The following is a 26,832-nucleotide window of genomic DNA, read 5'->3' on the forward strand; positions in this document are numbered from 1 at the left end:
CTTACACTTTGGGACGCGGTTAAAACCTAAGGGGGTGGGATTTTATGACGTGATTGACAGCAGGGACGTCCAATGACAGTGCACTAAGACAGGGTGGGGGGTGCAAAAGTCCGCGGATTAATCATCAGTCCACTTGGTTACCGCAAGAGTAATGACGCACAAAGCTCTACGACTTTCTTTAACTCAACACTCCTTCGAAACATTTTACAACTTATTTCTTTTTTATGGGTGTTTAATTGGCGTAAAAGGTGTGTGTAACGCAGTTTCATTTCATTTCAGTTTCATAGTCCGACAAACAATTGTATATATATATATATATATATATATATATATATATATATACCGGTATATATTTTTTATTATTATTATTTTTATAGACATGTTTTTGGTTGCACTTTATTTTAAGGTGTCCTTGTTACAGTGTAATTTTGCATTTAGGTACCAAGGATTATTAATTAACTTTATAATTAAAATAAAGTGTTACCTAGATTTTTAATCTAATCAAGGTTTCTTGTCAAATAAAGTGACAATAAACAGCATGTTATCATTGTGTCAACTTACCCCACCAATTTAATTTAATTTAATTTTAATTTATTTCACTTTATTTTATTTTATTTGCTTTTATATTTATACTTTATATTTATTTTATTTTTACAGTGGTGCACATTTTTATTTTATATTCTAATTTCTTATATTATATTATTATATATAATATTTTATTTATTCTATTATGTTTTTTAACCAATATATTGCTATTTATTTATACTTATAAATAAATATTAGTGAGAAATATGAATTTTATTTGCAAAAACAGATAACTCCATTTTTTAAATGTTCAAAAATCATGTTTTTTTATTATATTATCATATTTTTATTGCGTTTTATTGTGTTAGTTATTATTTATTTAACCTAATCAAAATAACCCAACTGCAGTTTGATTGAGCTTAATTGGAATGCACAATGACAAAACAAGTTTTTGAAAATTGTTAAACACGGAGTTATCTGTTTTTGCAAATGAACTCTTCATATTCTCTAGACAAGTAAAAAATTATTACAGGTTATGTCTGGAGGTATAACATGATTAGCTAACATGATTTTACCCCATCCCATTATGTATGTATGTATGTATTTATTTTATTTTAGAAAATTATTAAATATATATTAAGTGAAATTATTCAATATATATATACGAAGTTTTAATATGAGTTTTTAGATAGATAGATAGATAGATAGAGAAAGAGAGGCTATGAGAAGCAGAGCTCAGGTCTGCCTCCATGCGGTTACCGCTATCAGTGATGATTCTGTGGATGTACCTTGATGTGCCGTTAGCTTTCCATTCGACTCTCTCCCCGGGGTTCGTTCCACACTACACCAGCTGGTCTCTGCCCGGCTGGGACTGTGTGAAGTTCTTCTGGGGGAAGGGAGGGGTGGGTGGGGGGGGGGGGGGGGACAGGAGTGTCTAATGGAATGTTAACGAGATCACTTTATGTCCTGTATCCACTTTCCTCCTGCCCGCTCCTTTAACCATGTCCACATACAAAACAAAGCTGCTTTCTGGCGTGTGAAAAAAAATTGTTGTTAGAGAAACGTTGACCAACACAGACGGTTGTTGTCACTTGGCTGGACTTGAAACAAATGTTTGACAAGGGCCAGAGAGAAACGAGAGGGCAAACAAGCTGAAAAGGGCTGTGCTGCCCAATTATCACACCGGCCCTTTCCACAGATCCTCAGTGGCGGTTCACTGTCTGTTTATAGTAAGCAAAGCCGACAGAAAATTAGCAGGTGTCTGTAGACAAGACCAGCCAGCCTAAACCACCGGGCACCCCGCCGACTGCAACGCAATTATTGCCAGGCTATGCACATTTTGTGGCTTTAATCAACACATCAGTACAGCGGAGAGGTCTCTCCCCCCACCCTTATCTTATTATGATGTCTAAGATAGCCATGACAGGCTCGCTTCATGTTAAGTGCCCTTAATACCTTTGTACTTTAAATTGTGTGGTTCAAACTGCTGTTAAACCATTTACAGCTTTTATAATTAGACATCTGGACCCAGCTTTATTGTGGTTTTACCCGCTTTCAGAGAAGGTAAAGTTTTGACTCTAGTCCTGAGAGATTCCTTCAGCTAATGTCTTTGACAGCAATTGTCTTCTTCAAGGCGTATATCCTCACCAGATGTCTAATTAATCTATGAAATATTTTACTATAGAAGCATTTTTTTTTTTCTATTCAGAAATGTTTGGTACTCTGAGTGTCAAAAAATATATTATTTATTTAAGTGCATATTTAAGGAATATTTCATGTTCTGTACAACTTAAGCTCAGATGGCAGCAATTGTGGCATAATTGCATAAAATCCATTTCCACACGAAAATGGTTACATTTTTATTTTAAGGTGTCCATCATACAGTATAATTACACAATTAGATACTGAACAATATTAATTTAAAAATATTACTTTTAAATTACTGTATAGTATACTAATACTACTGTAAAACATACAGTATTCTTACTATAGGGTTAGTTAGTTTGTTTTAGGTTAGGTTTGTTTTAAGGTTAGATGCATGTAATTTTACATAAGTACTGTTATTATTATGGTAAGTAGATGAAGAAAAAAAATCTCGAATCTGGTCTACAATAATAATAATAATAATAACAACAACATAATAATAATAATAATTATTATTGAATAATTAATAATTATTTATTTATTTATTTATTTGATAATGAACACTATGCCACAAATGCTGTCGATTGAGTTTAACCTGTAATAATCCTTTAATTTGATAAAATTACAAAATGAATGGGTAACAATTAATTTAAGGTTATGTAGTTACACATTACATACTGATTTACATATTGACTTTAATAGCAGTAAAATACGCATAATTACAAGTAATTAACCCTAAACCCTAAACAGTTAGTACATGTAGTTAATAAATATTATCAGTACTTATTTGTGTAATAACACTGTAACAAACTCACCAAATAAAGTGTAATCAAATCTGTCCTGAAACTGAAGAAGAAGCTGTGTTCTTTTTCTCAGGAGAAAAACCTGAAGCAGAAGTCTCCATTTGGTCTCGGTGTAATCTCAGTGGAAAACAATTCTCAGATCCGATTTGTGATTGCACATTGCTACAGGTGTGTGCTGTAAGTGTGTGTGTATTCCTAGGCGCTCTGTTGGTGTCTTCATACTTCAAGATGAAACATTGTGAGTTTAGGGACTCATATAACAAGACATTTCAGATCTGAGGATTGCTCAATACATCTTCGTCCATATTTCTCACAAGTGCCTGTTTGACCTAACCGTGCAAGAATGAAGAAAAGACACGGACAGAGAAGACTTCAAACAAGAGAATGCGAGGTCAGATGCAGAGCCCTTTCACTTTAAAGTCCCTCATCTGGCTTTCATTTGTTGAATTCCATGTCTTTTACATGTACTGGCTGCAATTTTCACAAGCTCCCGTATCTGGAGGAGTCATGTGATTCCAGGCCGGACAAAGAGTTGGTCCAGTCACTGACTATTTTTTTTTTTTTACACTTTCTTCGGGGTCACCTTTAAAGGATGCTTCTCAACACACACACAAATATCAACCGATATTTGAAATCGACATCAACCACCTATATTTATCCTTCAACCGCCTCTTCTGATAAGCGAAGAGTGATTGAAACTCCAAAAAAGAGAGCGTTCAGAGGAAAGCGGGGTGTGAAAAGAACCATTGATACAGTGTCCAACGAGTAGTGTGTCCAACACCTGCACCGTCTATTCACCCAAGTGTTTACACAATGTCATCCACAATTAATGGCTCTCAGGGGTAGGGCTGCCTGCCCTCTGCTGGGGCCCCAGACCCTTCCTGGGCCCTTATGAGTGCCTAATTGAGCATACCACCCTCCTGATTGAATTAACAGCTTGGTCCCAGGGACCTTCACCCCACCGGCGAGGGGGGGATTCACTCCCTCTGTGCCAGCCCGGTGGAGGAGGAGGGGGGAAGGAGCAAGGGGTCGAGAGCGCAGAGTTGTCAAAATGTCAGCAAAGCGTGGCCCTTGCTGTTGGCAAAACCAAGCTAGAAATGTGAACTGGGGGCATTCAGAGGTCCCGGTCTTCGCAAGGACAGGCCTGCCAGGTGGACGCTGAGTCCTAAGTCTGGATGTAGTTAATTCTATGGCCTGCATGGTATTATTTTTCATGACAGGTGAATAATATGTCAAATGGTGGGAAAAATAGGTAAGTAAGTAAATAGATAAATAAGTTTACTATTTTTATATTTTAAAAAAATAAGATTTTTTTATGCCTAATGGAATTTGTTTTGCAATCAACATTATTTTCATGGCAATTATTTTGTGTTGAACTTTATACAGCATGAATACATAAACATAACAAGCATTCTCTATTCTTTTTCTATCCTATATATTTGTTTTCTTTTTATTTATTATATAATTATATATAAAAAAAATCCTTGCTATAGTATGTGTACTGCGTTAAGCTAACCGAGACTTGTTATAGCACTTGCATATTATTGCTCTTTTGTTGATTTGATTGCTTCCATTGTCATCATTTGTAAGTCGCTTTGGATAAAAGCGTCCACTAAATGAATAAATGTCAATGTAAATGTAATGTAAATAAAGGAAAATGGTTGCGTTATGACAAATTTATTTGTAAAATACAAGTATTCTATGTTTTCTTGCAATTAATATGAGCTGCAAAGCATAAATGCGGCATAATAATAATATTATTAATAAAATACATAATTATAAAATAATTTAATACTTTTAAATATTAAATTATATATTTAATACAGAATGTCACATAAGTAGCATGTCAAATTTTCAAAGTATATCATGTCATGTACTAATAAAGTAAAGGCAGTACAACAAATACTACTTTGCTTTACTCTCAATTTTTAAAGAAATTAATACTTTTTATTCAGCAAGGACACAATTTCAAAAGTGACAGTAAAGATTGTTTTCTGTTCTTTAGAACTTACTATTCATAAAAAGAGTACTGAAAAAACAAAATGAATCACTTCTACAAAACAATATTGTGCATCACAACTGTTTTTAACGTTTCTATGCAAATTTTTACATTGATATCATATATATTAATTTCTAAATGTTTTATCAAATAAATGCAGCTTTGGTTTAAGAACACTTAAAAAAAAATATATATATATATATATATATATATATATATATATATAGTAATTAGAATGGGTCTGAAAAAATGTGCTTAATTATTTCTTTGTTTTCTTTCTTTGTTTTGATTTTGGGTTCTTGTCATGTTCTTGTCATTCACCTCAAGAGAGTGATGAAAGAAATTGTCAGTGCACCTGCAGGCTATTTTATCTTCTTACATTATTGTTCAAACACACATTAATTAGAAAAATCCATGCGAGGAGGAGGAACCTTGGGTTCTTTTGCTGTCAATAACCCACAATACCTTATTAATAGCTGAAGGGAGCTTGGTCCTTCAAGACAAATCAAATTCCAATAAGCATCTACAGACTTCAGTGTGTGGACAGCTGCTGTTTGTTGGTTACTTTTTATCCAGAATAAAGTCCTCTGTGGAAAGATAACACATTCTAATGCAATAATCAAATTCATATGTTTACCAAATAGAGTGTATTATTTAAAATAATATTGAGCAAAGCCGGATCATCCATCCACAATGCACCATTTCTAAAATCCAATAATCAAAATTTGAGTCTAATGAATTGCAATTAGCCTTTGATTACTGGATTATGTGAATAAGTTTAAACATGAGGATTCTACATAACCGTGGCATTACACTCCAGTATGTCAGGTTTCTATTTGTTAGCAGTAATTTAGACATGACATCATGGTTCATAAAGGAGATGTCATTCCATCAGCTAATAGTGCTCATAAGTGAAATGCAATCCAGATGAAAAACATTGCAACAAAAAACTGTTAGGTCTTCATTAAGGCATAGAAACTTTTCCATATGTCTCCATCAGCTAAGCCCATCACTGTACCATGCACCTCACCTCTCTCTGACCCCCAGCACAGTTTTGGGGGCATACTATTGTGAAGAGTGAACTATATCTCCCTAAAACCCCCCCATGCCCTCAAATGACAAGGCAGCCTGCACGTTCCTTGATGTCACCCCATGCTCACAGCTTTTCTGATGGGAGTCCGTGGATGGGGTCAATTAAACTCGCACTGTTCTTACACCGGGTCAGAAGTTTAGTGGGTCACCACCACAGACTCCCCCTCCAGTTATCTAATCCTATTCTATAAAAAGTCTCTCCGGACGCCCACAGAATCCAAACGCATCCTGAGTTTGTTTTTGAATTTCATTTAGCACAACTGATAATGGAAAGATTTGTTATTGTTGGATGCATCTCATGAAATATAGCAGCCTGACATGATTACTTTCACTGTGACATTACTTTCTGGACAGTTAAGAAATAGTTCACCTATTGATAAGTGAAAATTCTGTATTGATTACTCACTTTCATGTCATTCCAGACCTGTATGACTGTATTTCTTCCATATAACAAAAAGTGGATTCTTGGAATAAGTATTGGCCGCATTTTCTGTAGAATGAAAGTGAAATGGGCTTATGTTTTCTTCCATGAGAGCAACACAATTATGGATATAATGGATGTTCATAAATTCCTGTGGCATGAATGCCAAGACGAGTTGTTTTCACTGCTCGTCTTGCAAGTAGGCTATGTAGTCAAAATATACTTGGGACATTTGTTTTGATAAAGCTGTACAAAGCAACCATAAATGATCTTAACTTCCTCTATCACAGTTTGATTTCTCTGCTTCCCTCTATTCTAAGACCAGGTGTTACCCTGCTGAAAAACAAAAAAAAAAAACAATAGAACCCTGCCCAAAACACAATAGAAAATGTAATGGATTTAATGGTTATAATGGGAATTGTATTGGTTTTAATGGAAACGATAATGGTGTTTACTGGTATGTGATGGATTCTATTGGTGGGATGTTAAATCCTATTGGAAAAATGCCCAAAACACACTACAAAAAGGAATTTTGTAATGGTTTTACTGGAAAAAGCTAATGGTTCATAATGGTATTTTAAGTCAAGTCAAGTCACCTTTATTTATATAGCGCTTTTAACAATAAAGATTGTGTCAAAGCACTTAACAGTATCAAACTGGAGGATAGAGTGTCAGTAATGTACAATGATAAGATTAAACACTCAATTTTCAGTTAATGGCTTTTCATTATTGAATTCAGAGATGCCATTGTTTAGCTCAGTATAGTTTAAATAGTATCTGTGTATTTTAATGGAAATCAGTGGAATTTCTGTGATGGTTTCTGTTGGGCTTCTGTTGTTGTTGTTTTTTTTTTCTTTTGCAGGTAGTTTGTTATCTGCAGGGGAACTCGTACATTAATTCATAAATCCCATAAATATTACGCTGAGAACAACTGTAATTGCAAAAAAAAAAAAAAAAACATCAACTTATTTCTGACGAATTGTGGTACTCGATGTTTGCAGATATAATTTGATTTGAAATTTAGTTATCCAATGCAAAATTCACACGCTTTTAAAAGTAGCGCGGGTGTCCATGTAGTGTTCATTTAGAACAGGGATCCTCAAATCTGGTCCACGAGATCCACTTTCCTGCAGAGTTTAGCCCTAACCCTGATCAAACACACCTGAACATGCTAATCAGTGTCTTCAAGATCATTAGAAAATCACAGGAAGGTGAGTTTGATCAGGGTTGGAGCTAAACTCTGCAGAAGATTGGCCCTCCAGGGAAAGATTTGAGGAACCCTGGTTTAGAACCTTCGAAGATATATTTGTGCATATCGCGCTCCCTAGTGTATAGATCTACTTACTACATCATTGAACAGACTGTCGCTGTCAGGATCATTTTCTCCAAAATAACCGCTGCTGAATTTCAAATGTAGCATTTGCGAAATTTGCACCGAAAGATTCTGTTTTTAATAATAGATTAATATAACAAGTAGCTATTATTATTGCTATTACTCTTTCCTTTGCAGAAACAGCCAACCAATATTGTTTTCTAGGCTGTGTAAACAACACCGATATACATAAATGAAATACATAACACATGCCATCCTTGAGCATATTCATCACGACAGCAACGCAGAATCGTTCATTCTCCGTTCATACGGTCATAACAGCCGGACAAAGGGTTGAATGTGTGCGATATTTTTAGAGCGCAGTCACACAGAGGCGGAGCACGGATGCTTCACGGCCAAGGATGCGAGTGTCAAACAGCAGGTGGAGACTGACTGCTGAAGGACAGAACCAGACGAGAGTCGTCCACAGAATCTAAAACACATTTGATGAGGAAGAGGGGAAATATCAGTAACCTGATCCGCCCTGAATGAGTGGGCCCTGATAGCGGTAAGACTCTTTTTTATGGTCGTGATTTTTGCGATATCGTCGTGCCCTATGTTCTTGTGGGCAAGTGATTTCTAGCGCATTCATGTCATCAGATATTATTGCGCTGGGTGTGATAGGGACCGCATACTGTATGTGAAATCAAAACATATGCTCTTGAAACCATCTGCGAAGTGAGAGGCTGTTTTGAGCATATGTGTTTTTAGATGGCTCTTTGAAATCAGCGTTTCTTTAATGTATAAACAACATATGTCTTGTTGGGGCCTATAAAACTATGTTGTTTATCGATGCTTGCGATACATACAGCCTATACAAGAGTGAACGAAAAGACATATTACATAATTTTGACATTACAAATGACAAAACTGTGACATTTCTGTTTTTGAGTGAGTAACTGCATTATTGAGGTTTAGAGGCATTAGAGAGAGAGAGAGACGGATGGATAAATAGATAGATGTAGAGTGCAGAGATGATACATATTGAAATGGTTTTACATACATGCATGATTGCATCTGAATCACAGACTACAAAAATAGCAACTGCATGAGTTCTTTAATATTGCCCAGCATGCATGTGTAACCTTATGTAATTACCTTGAGGTGGGAACCGTCATCACATACAGAAGCAGAGCGTAAAAAATATGCATGCATGTGCAAGCTTTGTGGCGTCCCTCAACCTCAGATAGCACTCTTAAGCCTTGTTCTCTAGACAGAACATAATAATCCCTGTGATTCCACAAATCTGCTTGTGGGTTATCCAGCACTGTTATTGAAACACACTGCAGTATTCATTTTTGTATGTTCTGTTTTTTTATACAGTGAACCATGGTGGACCCTTTGGAACCTGATGACCAGAGTAAATTCAGAGGGGCCCAGTTTGAAAGCCCTGCTGCAGCCTCTGAAGCACCATGCCTACCTGAGCCAGGTGATGATAGAGAGAAAGATGTTAGTGTGGATTCCGGCCCACAGACAGAGCCTAGTACTGAACCTGTACTGAGCCCTCAAGAACCATGCCAGCAGCAAAACAGTCAAACAGAAGAGTTAAAACTACATCTGGACCTTTACAATTTTGAATCACCAGCTGCAGAAGGCAGTCGTTATGTACTGACAAGCCCTCGCTCTCTCGAGGCATGCGCACGATGTGGAGTGAAACCTGTGGAGCTTCTGTCTCGTCCACTGTCTGATTTTGCCCGTGAGGCACCCGGCCGGAGTATGCGTGTCGCCACAGGAATGTTTGAGATATATGAGCGGGATAGACATGCTAAACTCCGACACTGCAGAGAGGAGAGAGAGCGGATTATCAGAGAGGAGAAGAGGCGAATTTTGCAGGCAACTCTGAACAATAATGATGGTCCTCTGGCTTCTGAGAAGTCAGAGGAAACTGTAAATGCTGGATTGTCTCAACAAACCAATCACAATTTAACAAATCCAGCCCTCAAAATAACACCTACTTGCAGTGGTGCACCCAAAAAACAATCTACATCAACTGCCCCTAAAAGCACGACAGCAGGGTCTGGACAGGTTACTACAGTGTCCACATCCAGCTCTCCTCCCATCTCAAAAGCCAGTCCAGTGAACTCTGCTCCTACTGCTAAAGGAGCTTCTGCAAAAAAGTCTAAGTCCCTTGAAGTAGAATCTGCAGGAAAACTTCAAGGTCCAAAACCTTCAATAATCCAACGATCGATTCAGTCAGCTTCAGGAAGTCAGGGCTCAAAAAAACCTTCCAGTGCTCATACAAAGGCTCCAAACACTTTCCCCAGATCAATATCAAAACCTTCTTCGTTTCCAAGGACACCAACCTCACTTGCCCCGATAGTATCAAAATCTGCTGTCCAAAGCCCTGCCAACGGCATTACAAGTACATTTGCACAGCATAACGGGCATGTCATCTCCAAATCAAAGGCTAGATGCAGAAGCCACTCACTGGAGTCTTTGCAACGCAGACGTGACACGTATTGTTCCTCTGCTGCTTCAACAACGAACACCACAACTACCACATGTACCTCCTCTGAATCTGCTTCCTCATCCTATAGCTGGGATGGGGCAAGAGATCACTGGGCTAAGACATCAAGCCCTCGTGCCCGCACTTTAGCTACCTTTAACTCCCTGATGGGTCGCAGTTTGAGCTTGGGAGACCTTAGCCATTCTCCACAGACTATGCAAAAAGTGGAGCGCATTGTGAAAGAGGTGAAACGACGAGGACTTAAAGCTGTTCCAGAGCGTGACCGAAAGATTGCTGCACTAATGCTAGCCAGGTACCAAGAGGAGGACATAATGAGCCAGACACGCTACGTAGCACACCTGCAATGGGACAGTGAGCGGCGAATAGAGGAGCTGCGACGGGAACGTGAAGAGCGGGAGAAACAGAGGGCCGTGCAGCAGTGCCAACGTGCATGGCAGTCACAAGTTTCAACCCGGCAGCGCTGGCTTAACCAACAGGAGCGTGAGGTTGCAGAAGCAAAACTTCGCCAAGCATTGGAAAATGAGGAGCGTTGGAAGGAATTGGCTGAACAACAAGAACGTAGCCGGTTGCAGAAACTGCAACAGGCCGCTCGTGAGGAGAAACACAAGAAGGCGTTACAAGAGCAGAACCTTAAAGCTCTGGAAGAGGAGCGAGCTGCCGTCCTTGAGCAAGAGAAACTGCTCCTAAAGGAGAAACTGACCATCGCCGAGCTGAAGCGTCAGGAGCGAGAGCACCAAATTCAAGAGGAGCGTCGTGGACTCAACCGTGCCGAGAAGAGGCGCCATGCAGCTCTTATCCAAGAGATTGCACGTCGTGAAGTGGACGAGCGTGAAGAAGCACGGAGAATAGCTGAAGAGAAGCTAAGTAGGTCTTTGGAGAACTATGAGCAGATACAAGAAAAGCGTGGGCAAGAGTTGAAGGAGAAAGCTAAGCGAGAAGTGAAGCAGATCCAGAAAGCAAGACGCGCCGCTGAGCTACGTGAGCAACAGCAGAAGGAACAAATGGAGGCAAAGGCTAGGGAAGCCGAAAGACGAGCACAACAAGCCGCTCAAGTAGCTGAAGAGCGGGCACGGGAGAAGGCCCAACGTGCGGTGCAAAGCAGGCAGGAAAAAGAACGACTCCAAAGGCTTAACCGTCAACGCGTAGAAGAGGAGGAGAAACAGCGCCGCCTAGAATTGTTGCAGTCCATTGAGCGCAAACTGGAAAAAAGTGAACAGATTTTCAGAGAAAAACGTGCTGTGTTGGAAAGTGCTCGATCCGTGGCCCGTGCATCTTTCCACGTGCGGGATCGTGTTCGTGAAGAGACAAACATGCGCACCTTTGACAAGATGGCCCTGGAGGCTCAGTTAAATGCAAATTTAGTTGAGAAGTGAGCACTTCAAGTGTGCAACCTAATTGCTCTTTCCATGCACATCTGTCTAGAAATAAGCTGTGCTTGAGCCTACATGCTAGCCTCATCACCAAACTACAGCAACAATATTGATGGTCATGCCCTCAAGTGTTGTATATCTAAAGATTCATTTATTCCTGATGCTGGATCATTTTCATCATGTCTTCTAAATAAATATTTTTCTGTATTTATATCTTTTAAATGTTAATCTAAGAACTTTGTGCTTATGTGTGGATGATCATATGTCGGGGCATGATTGTTTTTTTGTAACTTGGCAGCCGTGTTGCTTTGAGAACTGTATATAAAGAGTTCATTGTTTACAAGGAAGTTTGGCACTATGACAACAGTGATGGCTTCTTTCTAAGGGTGGCTTTATTTCTTAAAAGAAGAAAAAGAAAATGGGATGGGATGTTCCTCCCAGAGTAAATCTTTTGAGGGAATCTAGGCCGTAAGAGAGTGAGCCATGACTTGACTGTGTGTAAACTAAACTCTAGCTAAATGCTGACCCAGCATTACATCCTAGAGTCAGGACATGACAAAGAATGATCTCAGCACAGTGTAACTGCTGATGAAGCACAGGAGTGTTTGGTCAGCAACAGACCCATCAGGGCTCAAATCCATACTGACATCCCCTGCATTCCTTCAGGTGTGCTAATTTATTTTCTATTCTTTTTTTTTCCCCTCACAAGCTTCATTTTTGGTATTCTACTTCTCATAGGCATGTTAAGAATGGAATACTAGCTTATTATTTACTGTGCAGTATACACTGTATACTATCTACTATTTTTAAAATAGTAAGTGAAACAGTAGGCATCATGTGCGGTGTAATGTACAATCATCCAGTCATTAATGCAAACACTAAATATCAGCGCTCATTATTCAGAAATATTTTTTTCTGAGGGCTACATTATTGTAACATGAAATTACAATTATGTACGATAAATAAGATTAATTAGCATTTTTTAATTCAGTTTTTGGTTAAAATGTCGACTTTTGGCAGTCCAATAAAATAACGACTCAAATGGAGAAAGTGGAGTGCATTGCATTGTGGGATACGGTGTGCCAAGTATCCTTTTTTTTGTAGACTGCACATTTTGTTAGCAGGACATGCATACTAAGCACAGGACACATAGCTATACTACAGAAATAGTTTTGAACATTGCCTGGACATTAATGTTTAATGCATGTCCATTATATCATCACATTAAAATAATGCTTGTGTGATGATAATGAAAGAACACTGAAGCCAATACGAATGTTCATATTACATAACACTTTGGTATTTACGTTTTAATTTGAGTAGGCATAGGAATATAACATATAAGACACAGGATTCTATTCATAAAACACCCATTATACTAAAAATGCCATGTCATCCTGGTACATATCTAGAGGACAGGATTGGAGGAGAGCTCACATCGATATCTGTGAGAAAAACACTGCAGTAGACATTTCAATTCCTATGAGAGCTTAACCCACACTGATGCTTGTCACGGCAGCCATCTGTCACAGGCTTTTTTGTACTGTACAGCAATCAAACAACCTGGACAAAAACTGTTTTTTGGGCTAGCACATTTTTCAGTGCCTCTGCGTACGGGCTCTTTAGATAATTATTGCATGATAGCTACACAACACATTTATATATTCTGTCAAAATCATGCCAAATTTGTTACGCAAGCAAGTCTGATACTGCAGCTTAATCATTTATATAACAGAGTGAAATGCAAAGTTTCTCTGCAATAATTGACTGTTATCTGGTTTGTCTCTTCTGACGCAGGTTTGGGAGTGGAGAAGATGATGATGTTGACATCTGTGGCCTGATTCAGTAAAAAAATAACCCCCGAGAGACTGGAAATTTCACTTTGATCACGGGTCCTTATTCCCTTTCTGGCAGTGACTCAGCTTGGCATGACGTAATTGGAAGGTTTAATAAACACTGAAGCCATTTTAATTCCTGCATATCCAGATGGCACATCAACACCACTTTTAATATCATAAAAAGCCCAAAGAAACAATTTCATTTTTATACATTATTGTATCGTGAGTTAAATTTAGGGGCTTTTTAAATGGAAGCAGAATCGTGTTGAATAATAATCAAGCTAATAATCATGAAGATGGACAAAAAGGATTTTGAATGTAATTCATAACAAAGCTTTTTAGGGCTAGTGACAAAGCAAGTGTTAATTACATATTAATAAAAAACAGATTGTTTCATTAAAATGGCCATTTCTGCATATCAATTTTGCTGCTGTGACATGAACATGATTGTAGCGTTTTATGTGTAAAAGAGTATCTCATCAAATTATATTTTCGTCTCAGCACCATTTTTTCTTTTCTTTTTCGTTAATTGTATTGGAAATATGTTTTCTGGCTGCAGATGCTTTATTACTAGTTTAATAAAAAGTGACATGCAGGGTGAGAACCAACAGTTCAGTTTTGAAAATAGCATACTGTATTAAAAAAGAAATAAATAAATACAAAAAGAAAATCTGAATTATTTAGTTGTTTTATGCTTCTGGACATAACAATGTTATATATATATATTTAAAGAATTTGGAAGGGTTAATAAACTTTATTGTAAAGCTGTAACCACATATTTTGTCAAAATTAAGTTCTAGCTGAAATCCTGTGATCTCTGTCCTGTGATAGACAGGTTTGGCTCAACTCTGTCATAACATGCAACAGTCGAGTTCTGATGTAATTAATTTCTCCATTTGAAAACTGATTTTTAAGGATAACTTATAAGCCTTTTAAAGATGTAACGGAGTCAGTCTCAAACTACATAAACATTTGTATATATGTATATTTTGCAATAAACATAAAATATATTGTTTATATATTAAATCCATCATTCTTTAAATCTTTAATTCCATCACTGTTAATTTGATTATGCAATTTCCAATTCTTCATGGGATTGTAGTTCTTTCCCTCATTAAAGCTGTTATTCAGGCCTACATGACCTTCTACTGTAGTCTTTTTGTCTGATTTTCAAACACTTTTTTGCTTCAAATCAAAGTTTGCAATGTTGTGATTCACCTCATGGCCGGTTGGTTTGGTTCATGTCTTATGCCTGTTTAACAAAGACTTATTTAAAATCCTTATGGGGATAAAATGAGAAAAAACATTTCTGAACCAAGGTAAAATAAAATATTAAAATAAAATAAAATAAAAAGCGAGCTAGCACTGTTTATTGAGTGTAAAAATATAAAATCATTAAAAAAAAATGCTATGTGTTGTTAGATAAGTTTATTTTCACTAAAAGCAAATATTTGACATTTCATATAGTTATATTATCCTACAGTGTTTTACATTTACAAGGACACAATAGGAAAGACACACAGTCCCAAATATGACAGCACACTCCATGTGTAGATTCCCCTTACTGAATTATGAATAGCTAACTTTCACCAGAAGTTGCACAGCATAGAGCAGAATGACAAAACAACTTCCCCTCTCTCAGTCCATCTGTCAGAACACTGTTAGTCCTCGGACTGAGCGGTCTTCTGGCGGGTGATGATCTTGTAGGCCCGCTGTCTCAAACAGCTGTCTGAAGTCAGACGCCGTGCAGTTTCTCTCAACTCTTCAAGACTGGTGGAGGAGGCTCCGCGAGAAGAGGCAAACGATTGGGAGTGCTTCACTGCGCACAGGACAAGAGAAGACAAAGCCAATTTATTTAGAGTAAAATTAACCAAAAATGAAAGCCTTTTGGTCCACTACACAAAATTGTGGCATTAGTGTCTATCCTATTATATTTGTAAAAACAACAATAAATAGCTCATGCCAACTGTTACTTCATTTTAAACACATCAACAAAAATTGAGTAACTTTATTGTAATAATAGTTTAATATTTAGATTTCTTTCATTATAGTATAAGTATATGCTTATCAAGGCTGCATTTGTTTGATCAAAAATACTGTAAAACAGTAGCTAATAGTATTTTTAAAAAAAAAGTTATTTTAACTACAATAAATTATTTTAATATATTTGAAAAAAAAAAAATACATCTGTGTTGGCAAAGCTGTATTTTTAGCAGCAATTACTCCAATTTTCAGCATCATATGATCTATCAGAAATCATTCTAATATGCTGATTCATTGTGCAAGAAACATTTCTTATTAGCAGTGTCGAAATCAGTTGTGCTGCTTAATATATATTTGTGGAAACCATGGCATTTTCTTTGGGTTCTTTGATGAATAGAAAGTTCAATAGAACAACATTCATTTGAAACAGAAATCTTCTATTTCAAAAATAAAAATAAAAATGAGTCAAATTAGTGTCAAATTAAACTATTAACAAATTAAATTAAAAAGTTTCTGAAGGCATAGCTTACCACCATAGGCATAGCATAACACTTTATAACACCTATACCAAATAAAAGTTGCATTTCTTAAAATGTTAACAGGTTAATGGTAATTTATATATTTATAGAATGTTTAAAATTTTACAATAAATGGTCACACTTTATATTAGGTGGCCTTAACTACTATGTACTTACATCAAAAAATAAGTACAATGTACTTATTGTGTTCATATTATATTGCAAAACACTATTGCTGCTACTGAGGTGGGATATGGGTAAGGTCAGGGACAGGTTTGGTGGTATGCGAGGTTTAAGGGTGGGTTAAGGTGTAAGGGATGGGTCAACAGTGTAATTATAAATTTAATTGCAGAAATTGTATTTTGAATATATGTATTTTTAAAAATATAAGTACAATGTAAAAACTTGTATGTACACAATAAGTGCATTGTATCAAATTGTATGCAAGTAGATAGTGGTTAAGGCCACCTAATATAAAGTGGGACTCAATAAATAAATAAACAAACAAACAAGCAAACTCCCAAAACAATCAACTATCACTACAAAAAAGTGCTGTTTCTGGCAATAGCAGAATGGCAGATTTCTCATAGCACCAGCATAGATGCACAGGTCAGCTGAATATGAAATTACCACTTATGGTACTATTTAGGTTATAATTTCATCATGCATACACCTACACAAACACTTACACCAGTGCTGTCTGGAGGCCCGTCTCTGGATACGGCAACTTTTAATGCGTCGAGCAGCAGCTTTATGCAGATACACTGCGTTCTTCATGATGGACGGTAACTTGGCCTCAATCTCCGCAGCACAGATACATTCCTCAAAGAACTCTGGAGGTTCAATGCACAACATTAAGTTTGAATGCAATTTAGTAAATTTCAAGAAGCCATTGTATTTTGATCAAGATATTTGAACATCATAAAATAATTTAGATAACTGGATTTAAAGGGCTTACAAAATTGAAAACTATCTCACCAGTGCAAAAAGAGTGCTTATTGAAACCATAAAACAAAATCAGGCATCTGTAGTCTGTGTGGTTGTGAAGCTGGTTCATTGTCTTATCAGTCAATGCTTACACCCCCTTATTTGTAAGAATATTATTACAACATACTTTATGACGTGCATTCTGGGAGGCTTTTAAACAGCACTGAATGAGTTCCCAAGCATGCTGGGATGTTGGCTGCCTTTCTTTCAGTATTCGTTCCAGCTCAACAATTAAGAAAAAATAAATTAATAAATTGAAATGCTAATTTTGTAAAGTCAAGTGCATCCAAACCAGGTTTGCCAACAGTGATGTAAATTAGTACAGCATTTCCTTTTCCCTGAGGACCAACTTAATGTGGAAAAAATAGTATTTAGTTTGCATTTATACAGTAATGTCCAATTGTTTTAGGCATACAGTGTTGAATACTGAGAATGAATTGCAACATTTAAAGGGATAGTTCACCCAAAAATAAATTCCTGTCATAATTTGCTCACCTTCAAGTTGTTTCAAACTTGTTTCTTTTTTTCTGCTGAACACAAAAGAAGGTATTTGGTTCCCAAACAGTTGGTGGTAGCCATTCACTTCCATATTATTTTATTTGTATTTTTATATATATATATATATATATATATACTATGGAAGTCAATGGCTACCACCAACTATTTGGTTGCCAACGTTCTTCAAAGTATCTTATTTTATGTTCAGCAGAAGAAAGAAACTTGCACAGGTTTTTAGAACAGCATAAGGGTGAGTAAATGATGACAGGATTTTCATTTTGGGGTGAACTATCCCTTTAAGTAACCATGTTTTTTTTTTTTTTTTTTTTTTTAAGGAAACCTGCCTGAAACAATGTTCGACACACATACACATATACAATCAACATACAGTAAACACAGAAACTATTTCTTCACAAAACTTAAATTAAAACGCCCCATTCATATGGATTTTTTTTCGATGCTTTTATAACCTTTTTGGATCTTCTAAGTTGTGGTTACCTTGACAGAAACCAGGTTTCATTAAAAAATCTTAATTGTTGGGTGAACCAACTCTTTTAATATTAACACGATAGCAAAAAATCTTCTACTCAATAGTAGAACATGGCTAATGGAGTGCACTTACTGCGGAGATGGCTGACGTCTCCTTTCATTCTTTCATCCCTCTCATGGGTGCGTTCTATTGTATTTAGACCCTGCTCTAGATCTTGCAGAGCCTCCTCAGCCAATTTCAGCCTACGCTCCAGTTCCACACGAGACTCCACCTCTGCCTGTTACACACACACACACACACAACATATAATGTATATTATGAAGACAGAGAATAAGGGAGATTCATTTTAGAAGTGAGGTATGAAGGAGGAGACAGACATGGGCTTTTATAGAATTTCAATTGATTTTTATATCAGTGAGAAGTGATAGTAGATGTGCAGATGATCCATAGATGCAGAAGAGGTAATGCGATATATACAGTATGTAACCTAATAACACTGTATGTTAGATCCAAAGCAAAAATATCATAGCACCCTGAAAAGAATAGTGAGAATTGTTACAATGTTCTACAACCAGATCTACAGAAAGTCTTTTTTCCGCACTTCACAGTAGTTTTCACCTTCAGCTCTTCCTCGGTGTGCTGTTTGTCTGCTGTCAGCTGTGTGAGCGACTGCTGGAGAGCTTGAGCTTGAGAAGAATAAAACTCCCTTTCCTCCTGCAGAACTTTGGCTCGCTTTTCATTCTCTATCAGCCTGCAAGGGGCGACAGAGAGAAGGTCTGGCTGACTGCTATCAAAACAAAGCTGTAGGAAAGAGAGCACTGGAGTGTAGTTTGTAATAAGATGCCGGGGGTGCTAAATTTGCAGAGGATCGTTCTCTGCTTACTGTTCCCTGTGTAAAAGTGCAAAATAAATTATTTATCATTTCTATTATTTAGCATTATTTTCCTGACTTATACATGAAAAAAAAAAAAAAAATGCATCATTAATTAATTAATCTGAGTACAAATTGCTGCATACTTGACATTATTTACCTATTTTTTTTTTTTTTAATATTTGAAACAGTACTCAGTATGCATTTTAAAATATAGTATGACCCTGAAGAAGGTCATGTTTTGAGTGAAACGTTTGCTGGTTATTTTCCAAGTTTTGGCAGTCCGGGTTAAGAAAGATATATTGCCTCAGTTTAATTTGTAAAGGAAGATCAAGTGTATTTTATTGTGGGATACATTACCCAGTGAAATGTTCTCTATTGCATACTGCACATGTTGGCAATAGCAAGTCATCTGTATGTATATTCACTTATGCTCAGTTCATACTACGATATATTTTGCAGAAATATAAGGAGTAGCCTATATAATTAATCATATTTTCAGTTAACCTCACATTTGTTTGTAGTATGCAGCAGTAAACAGAAATGAGACTACATTTTTTTTTAAACTAAGTAAAAAAATCAATGACATCTTATCAGGTTGTTATTTATAAATTTGTTGTATCATGCGTAATGGACCATGTGCAGAGCCACATTTATTTATATCCTGCTTTTGAGGTCACTCATGCCCGCTAGTCAATCCACTCTCTGTCTTTTGTGCTTCATTCACATCTAATCAATAGACTGGCTTATTTAGAGATCAATGTACATTTCCATTGTCATGGTCTCAATAGTCCATTTATTCTAATGCACTTCCATGGAGTGACATTTCAAATCTTTGTTTGTTTGGAAATGACATATTTTGTAATGAAACGTTTTTCTTGAGCAGATTTTCTTACCTTTCTTCTGCCTGTTCTTTCTCTTTAAGCAGGCTGTTCATCTGTTCCTCGATTTGCCGCAGATTGCCCTGAAGCTGCACCTCTGGATTCTGAGAGTCTAAAGAGGCCCGCCGATCACTTACTGTTTCAGTCACATCCTGTCCTCTTTCTCGCAGCAGCTCGAGGGTGCGCTTTTTCTCTTGGGATAACTCCTGAAGAGACAGAGTCAGACTTTTGTTATGGACCTTTTTTTTTTTCACTTCATGGATAATAACCAACCAGAACTTTCATGTATTTCATAGAACTGTATGCAGCCTCATTCTTCTCACATGAAATAATTTCATCCCAGATCAGTCCTGCATGTTCATTTATTTGTTTGTGCTTCACATCTGGTAATGATACACTATTCTTTAACTTCCAGAGTTTTATTTTTTTTTTTTTTTTTTTCAATGTTATATTTTAAAATGTTTATTTGCTGATACCTCTAAAGACTTCTGCAGAACTGTGGTAAGATTGTGAAGCTCCTCTTTCTCATTTTCCACTCCTTTCAGACACTGAGCAGTACCGTCCAGATCTCTACAAACACAGAGCAATAGAAAATATTTCAGAGGATGTTCATCCATGTTCAGCATAAATTTTACATATTAATTATTAATTTAATATTTTATTCATACAAATGCTGGATTGTTCTCAAACCCCATTTATTATGGCAGGACACGTCTGTCATCAAAATTTGATGAAGTAAGTAGATAAGTAGATTATCTAAAAAAGTAGATAGATAGATAGATATATAGATAGATAGATGAGTGTCATACAGTTTAATTTGATCTTGTTCTGTTCTCAGCTCTTGAACCACTTCCTCAAACTTCTGCTTTTCTTCCTCCAGCAACTGATTCAGTCTCTCCAGCTCCTACAAAACACAGGTACACAAATGAACACACACAGACATATTTGCATATTTATCCATCACTCACTTTACATGCATTGACTGAATATCAACACATATATTTGTACAAATGCATAATACAACTAAACACTGCATAACTGGACATTTGTTGATATCATAAACAGAAAGCTAACCGCCTTCTGTTCTCTTTGCAAGCACAGCTCCTCAGTCTCCTCCATGAGCTTATCTGACAAAAACAAAAACACAATAAATCACTCTTCATAAATTAGACATTTATGGAAGAAAAGAAAGAAAGAAAGAAAGAAAGTTTGGCTAAAGAAGAAAAGAAAAAGATGTGGCCATACCCAAGTATTCCTGCTTTTCCTTAGCCAGCTGTAGCCCCTGAGCTTCAAGACTCTCAATCATAGCCTCACCCAACTGAGCATTCTTCCAAGTGCTTTTATGTAAAAAAAACAACAACAACAACAACAACAAAAATAAAATAAAAACACACACAAAAAAAACACACCACCACACAAAAGTAAAACTAATGTCAGACACAATCTATAACAATAAAAATGCTGGAATTAAATCTTAAATGTGGAATTGGTTTAAAGCATGCTTGTTGATTTACAAGAGTGGCTTTAATTGCTTTCATCTTTGTTTTTTATTTGAGATGTTATTAGAAGTTCACTCACACTTTTCCTGACTCTTGTAGCATCTCCACCCATTGGCTCTGCTCTGGCTCTGATTCAGCAGCCAGTACAATGTTTCCCTAGATAAGCAGAAAGATATTCATATCAGATTTTATTTTATTTTATTATTAATTTATTAATATTATTAATATTAATAATATTTTAATAATTATTTTACTAATAATAGTTTATTATTAATATTAATATATATTAATATTTTATTCATTCATTCATTTTTTTTTTTTTTAAGAATAACTCAGTGGTAAGTTCACATAACGGCCAGGGTTAGCTTTCACCAATTCTAGTGAATCAGTTTGCACTAAACAGCTCTTTACTTTAAAAAAAAAAAAAAAAACAGTATAATTAATTAGATATTCATTAAGATTTAATTTTATTTTATGATTAATATTATTATTAATATATACATATTAATAATTAATAATAATGCAGCAGCTAGAGTCCTTACTAGAACCAGGAAATATGACCATATTAGCCCGGTTCTGTCAACACTGCACTGGCTCCCTATCAAGCATTGGATACATTTTAAAATCTTGTTAATTACTTATAAAGCCCTGAATGGTTTAGCTCCTCAGTACTTGAGCGAGCTCTTATCACATTATAGTCCTCCACGTCCACTGCGTTCTCAAAACTCTGGCCGTTTGATAATACCTAGAATATCAAAATCGACTTCGGGCGACAGATCCTTTTCCTATTTATCACCCAAACTCTGGAACAGTCTACCTAACACTGTTCGGGAGGCAGACACACTCTGTCAGTTTAAATCTAGATTAAAGACCCATCTCTTTAGCCTGGCTTACACATAACACATTAATACGCTTCTATTATTCAAATCCGTTAAAGGATTGTTAGGCTGCATTAATTAGATCAACCGGAACCGGGAACACTCCCCATAACACACGATGTACTCGTTACATCATAAGTAGAATGGCATCTACGCTAATATTTGTCTGTTTCTTTCCTATTCTGTTTCTCAGTCCGTGTCCGATCGGATGGTGGATCAGCGCCGGGAGGTGGTGTCTGCGGCCATGACCAGGACACCCAGATGACCCCCAGAGACATCTCCCCAGCGAAGACCTCGATTAAATACAATAAAACTAAAAATATAACATATAACTAAAAATATAATAAAATACCTAACTACATAATACTAGTATTGTTAGAAATTGCAACAAAATAAAAACAGAAATGTAAACTTTTGAACTGCGGGTTTCGTCTGGTCAGAGGAGAACTGGCCCCCCGACTGAGCCTGGTTTCTCCCAAGGTTTTTTTTTTCTCCGTTCTGTCACAGAGGGAGTTTTGGTTCCTTGCCGCTGTCGCCTCTGGCTTGCTCAGTTGGGGACACTTAATTTCTAGCTATTATCGCCGATTTGATTGCACAGATAATATTTAAACTAAACTGAGCTAGACAATGACAATTCAATAATGAAATGCCTTTAACTGAAAATTGAGTGTTTAATCTTATTATACATTACTGACACACTATCTTTCAATTTGATACTGTTAAGTGCTTTGACACAATCTGTATTCTTAAAAGCGCTATATAAATAATAATAAACTATTATTGATAAAATCATTAATATTTCATTTATTTATTTTTCTTTTCTTTCTTTCTTTTTTTTTGTAAAAGTAAAACTCAGTGGCAAGTTCACATAACAGCCAGGGTTAGCTATCACCAATTCTAGTGAATCAGTTTGCACTAAACACCTCTTTGCTTAAAAAAAAAAAAAAAAAAAGTATGATTAATTGCATTGAATTTGTTCATCATAACCCTTACTGATATAGCTTTGGAAACCCAATTGACTGTGGTGAATTGGTTTTCAAAAAATAGAATAGAATAGAATAAAGTACAAAAGAAGAAAATGCTTTTACTGTGAAGTCTTCATGGTTGATAACCATGGCAAATGGCATGCCTTGATCTTCTCTTGGCTCGACGATGCATCCACCTAATGGAATCACCCCCTTACATTGAGAAAAAGATAAAATACATTTCATGCTCAGTAAACATGTACACTTGAACAAATTGGACAGTATGTAATTGCTTGGTTATATCATAAAAGTGAGCAGTCATCACACAGCTGTGCTAATATCAGTACAACAAAAGTCAAACATCTTGCTTGCATGATATCACTTAAGTATATGATTATATAATTAAATATATATTCACTACTATTTCATTACACTGTAATGGATTGCTGTAGTTTTCACAGCATTATTAGTGTTAATTACTGTTAATAATAATAATGTGCAACTCTAAGAAATGTAAATGTCTGTGTACCTTAGGGTGAATGTTGAAGTATCTATTGGTCTCAAAGCTTTTTTTCTCGTTCTCAGCATAGTACAAAAGAAAACTATCCTTGATGATGAAGAATCTGTTATGAAAGCATAAAAGAAGAAATTCATTAATAACCTCACAGCTAACACTGCACATTCTGTCCATTACAATAGATAAGCACTACATGAAAACCCTTCACTGCTTCCTTCACAAATTCATAAATGGCCAAATAACCATCAATTTTCACGTTCATTTCCCTGGAATTGATCTGTCCTGGAATTGATGAGTCCTAATGTACAAAAACTCACCGGCGGCACAGAACATCCTCATGGATCTGACTTACTCAGCTTTAAAGGCACATTTAAAACACATCAGTTCAGTTTATAATGATGGGTTACTCAATATCAGCTAAGCTATAAAGCTTTTAAAGTGCATTACACAACAAGGCACCACACAAAAAATATGTGCTTAAACCGAGCAAAAATACTAATAATACTGCAGCTTGTTCTTTTGCCTCACTCTATCTAGTATATAACATCATATATTTCATAACACTTCATTACTGACCAGAACAACAAAAACAAATACATTGTATATCTCTTCAGGGAAATGACAAAATAATGAAAAACAGCAAACTAAATACAATAACTGAAAGTTCCTCCTAATAAAAGAATCTTACATACACCTTTATTTTTGTTACAGACTGTGCATAGTTAGGGCCCAATATTACCTGCGGGACCACTTGGCTGAGGGCCTCCCAAAAGGTCTCTTCCACAGAACCCCATGTAGTTGCACTTTGGTGCTGATATCCAAAGCGTCCGAGTCAGCTTGATCCATGGAGGTCCAGGGCGAGAGTAGGGAGGGTTTGGATGAGGAGAACATAGCTGACTCCTTCACAGGAAGTAGGAGAGGAGGAGGTGTGGCAAAAAATGTCAATAAAGTTAAAACAGTAGCATGTACACTCTCCAATAATCCTATAGACGCATTCAAACAGACAGAGCTTGTGATGATATCCTCCAGTTATTCAGCGACGTGGAATGATGCATCTGCCAATAGTGACATCAGTGGTATTGGATGTGGAAACAGAGTCAGAGAGGGAGGGAGGGAGGAATGGATGCAAGAGGGTTAGGGAAGAGGCTTTTTTTTTTTTTTTTTTTTTTAATCTGAGGTACGTCAATGCAATATTTTGAAGAGAAAAGCTATTACTTTGCAGATTACATCACTTATGACGTTGGGTCTATCTATCTATCGATGTTTCTTTAACTATTGAAGATGTAAATTAAATAGATTTTTATTAAAACAAACAAATTACTATTACAGAAATTTTAGAGAGGCAATTATAGAAACAGTGTTTCTGGAAACTTTTACCATTCCTTTATAATTTATTTAATTCATTTTATGTATAGATTTGTATCATGTTACCTATATCCCAGACACAGGCTTGCTATCTTACAATAAAATATGAAAATCCATCATCGACATAAATAAATAAATATGTGAATTAATGCTGTCAAATGATTAATCGTGATTAATCACATCAGAATAAACATTTTGTTTACATAATATGTGTGTGTACTGTTTATTATGTATATATTGTATAAATACACACACATGCATGTATATATTTAAGAAAATATGTTATGTTTACATACTAAATCTATTAATTTATAATATAAATTATATGATTTATTATATATATATATATATATATATATATATATATATATATATATATATAAATGTAAATACATGTAAACATTTTCATATATATATATATATATTGTTTGTGTGTATTTATATATACATAAAATATACACAGTACACACACATATTATTATTACTTTTATTTTTTATTTTTTAATATGAATATAATTGATATATATTAACAAATTGCAACTCAAACTTGTCCTTATCTGGTTTAAATCTTTTCTATCTGAGAGATATTTCTCTGTTAGGATTGGCAATTTTACATCCTCTGCTGCTCCGCTCGTATCTGGACTTCCTCGGGGCTCTATTTTGTCGCCATTGCTCTTTTCCCTCTATTTGCTTCCTTTAGGTTAGATTCTGAGAAAGTATGGAGTATCTTTCCATTTTTATGTGGATGATAGTCAGATTTACCTGCCGATAAAAAGAAATTACCCTTCTGCTTTACACACTCTACTCTCCTGCCTCTCAAGGTCAAATGTTGGCTATCCAAGAGCTTTTTAACTCTAAATGACTCTAAAACAGAGATTATAATTTTTGGTCCATCTGACAAATCTGAGTTTACGGTTTTTCTCAGTCGCTTTTGTGCATTTCTCAGATCAGAAATGAAATTCTCAAAACTACTTGTTCAACCTCCACATCATCTAGTCAGTTGTGCACATCATAAAACCAGTTTATCATTCTTTTGAACAAGTTGCGATTGATTTGGTACATTTATGCAATTGATTATGTACATTTGTCTGCGGTTTCCTACATTTTCAGTTACTATTGTCATGTTGCTCAAAATGTATTATATAGTTCTCTGTGCTATAGTCTTACCCTTCAAAACCTCAAGTCATTAGTTCATCGTATAAGTCATTACATGCAAAATGGTTGAACAAGTTGTCATAATATGTCAAGCATATTTCTATACATTTCCATTAGACTTTTTTTTTTTCTAAATCTGTCCTGAACTGGTAAATTGCTCCCAGGTGAATCTTGACTTTCTCTAACGAAGGTGCATCTCATGAACCATCAGCTGGCAAGTACTGTATATATATAGCCGGAGCACAACACAATGTTATAATGCCTGACAATGGAAGGACAAGGAATTGGACGGGGTCAACAGCCAGAGAGAAGAAGAGGAAGAGGAAGAGGAGTGAGGCTGCGTGGCGGAGGAGTTGGGAGGCAAAACAGAGGAAGAGGCAGAAGAGGCCGAGGACATATGCGTGTTCCTGATGAGATAAGAGCCACACTTGTAGACCACGTTCTCAATCATGGGCTTACAATGGCCGAGGCTGGTCGAAGGGTGCATCCAAATGTTGGGAGAACAACTGTGCCCTCAATCATTCAGACTTTTCGTCAACAGAACAGGTATGTAATCTAACAATAGGCACTGTACTGTAATACTGTATACTTTCTGTAATGCTTCATACAATATTACAGTATTCCACTTGCATTTTACAATATACAGTAAGTATACTTTAAACGGTGACATTTTATCTTACTCAATTTTGTGTTT

General features: G+C 36.1%; 2 protein-coding genes across 3 annotated transcripts; one reads left to right on the plus strand and one right to left on the minus strand.

Annotated features, from left to right (window-relative positions):
• Positions 1-7,967: 7,967 nt before the first annotated feature.
• On the plus strand, positions 7,968-14,655 carry ccdc177 (coiled-coil domain containing 177). 2 transcript variants are annotated; one of them, XR_009266820.1, is made up of 3 exons: positions 7,968-8,364; positions 9,180-12,359; positions 13,491-14,655. XR_009266820.1 is itself a non-coding variant. In XM_058750202.1 (2 exons), the coding sequence occupies exon 2, from the start codon at positions 9,186-9,188 to the stop codon at positions 11,694-11,696; it is 2,511 nt and encodes an 836-aa protein (XP_058606185.1). In that variant the 5' UTR covers positions 7,968-8,364; positions 9,180-9,185; the 3' UTR covers positions 11,697-14,655. The 2 variants fall into 2 exon arrangements, 1 of the variants encoding a protein (XP_058606185.1); XM_058750202.1 differs by having other exon boundaries at positions 9,180-14,655.
• A 303-nt stretch (positions 14,656-14,958) lies between these two features.
• On the minus strand, positions 14,959-24,509 carry plekhd1 (pleckstrin homology domain containing, family D (with coiled-coil domains) member 1). Its single transcript, XM_058750216.1, has 13 exons — positions 24,358-24,509; positions 23,631-23,724; positions 23,225-23,314; positions 21,338-21,414; positions 21,005-21,096; positions 20,834-20,886; positions 20,569-20,663; positions 20,236-20,329; positions 19,775-19,965; positions 18,626-18,758; positions 18,140-18,284; positions 16,716-16,865; positions 14,959-15,350 (listed from the first exon to the last, which is right to left on the minus strand). Exons 1-13 carry the CDS (start codon positions 24,507-24,509, stop codon positions 15,193-15,195), a joined length of 1,524 nt encoding a protein of 507 aa, XP_058606199.1. The 3' UTR covers positions 14,959-15,192.
• Positions 24,510-26,832: the final 2,323 nt, after the last annotated feature.

The sequence above is a fragment of the Onychostoma macrolepis genome, chromosome 17 (genome assembly GCF_012432095.1).
Source record: "Onychostoma macrolepis isolate SWU-2019 chromosome 17, ASM1243209v1, whole genome shotgun sequence".
NCBI classification, from domain to species: domain Eukaryota; kingdom Metazoa; phylum Chordata; class Actinopteri; order Cypriniformes; family Cyprinidae; genus Onychostoma; species Onychostoma macrolepis.

What these genes read in the sequence shown, in the direction of transcription:
- plekhd1 (XM_058750216.1), bottom strand. Translation starts at nt 24,509, where the DNA reads ATGTTCTCCTCATCCAAACCCTCCCTACTCTCGCCCTGGACCTCCATG. An exon ending in TCAGCCAAGTGGTCCCGCAG is followed by an intron (nt 23,725 to 24,357) that starts GTAATATTGGGC and finishes CTTTCATAACAG; the next exon opens with ATTCTTCATCATCAAGGATA. An exon ending in GAACAAGATCAAATTAAACT is followed by an intron (nt 20,330 to 20,568) that starts GTATGACACTCA and finishes CTGTGTTTGTAG; the next exon opens with AGATCTGGACGGTACTGCTC.
- ccdc177 (XM_058750202.1), top strand. Translation starts at nt 9,186, where the DNA reads ATGGTGGACCCTTTGGAACCTGATGACCAGAGTAAATTCAGAGGGGCC.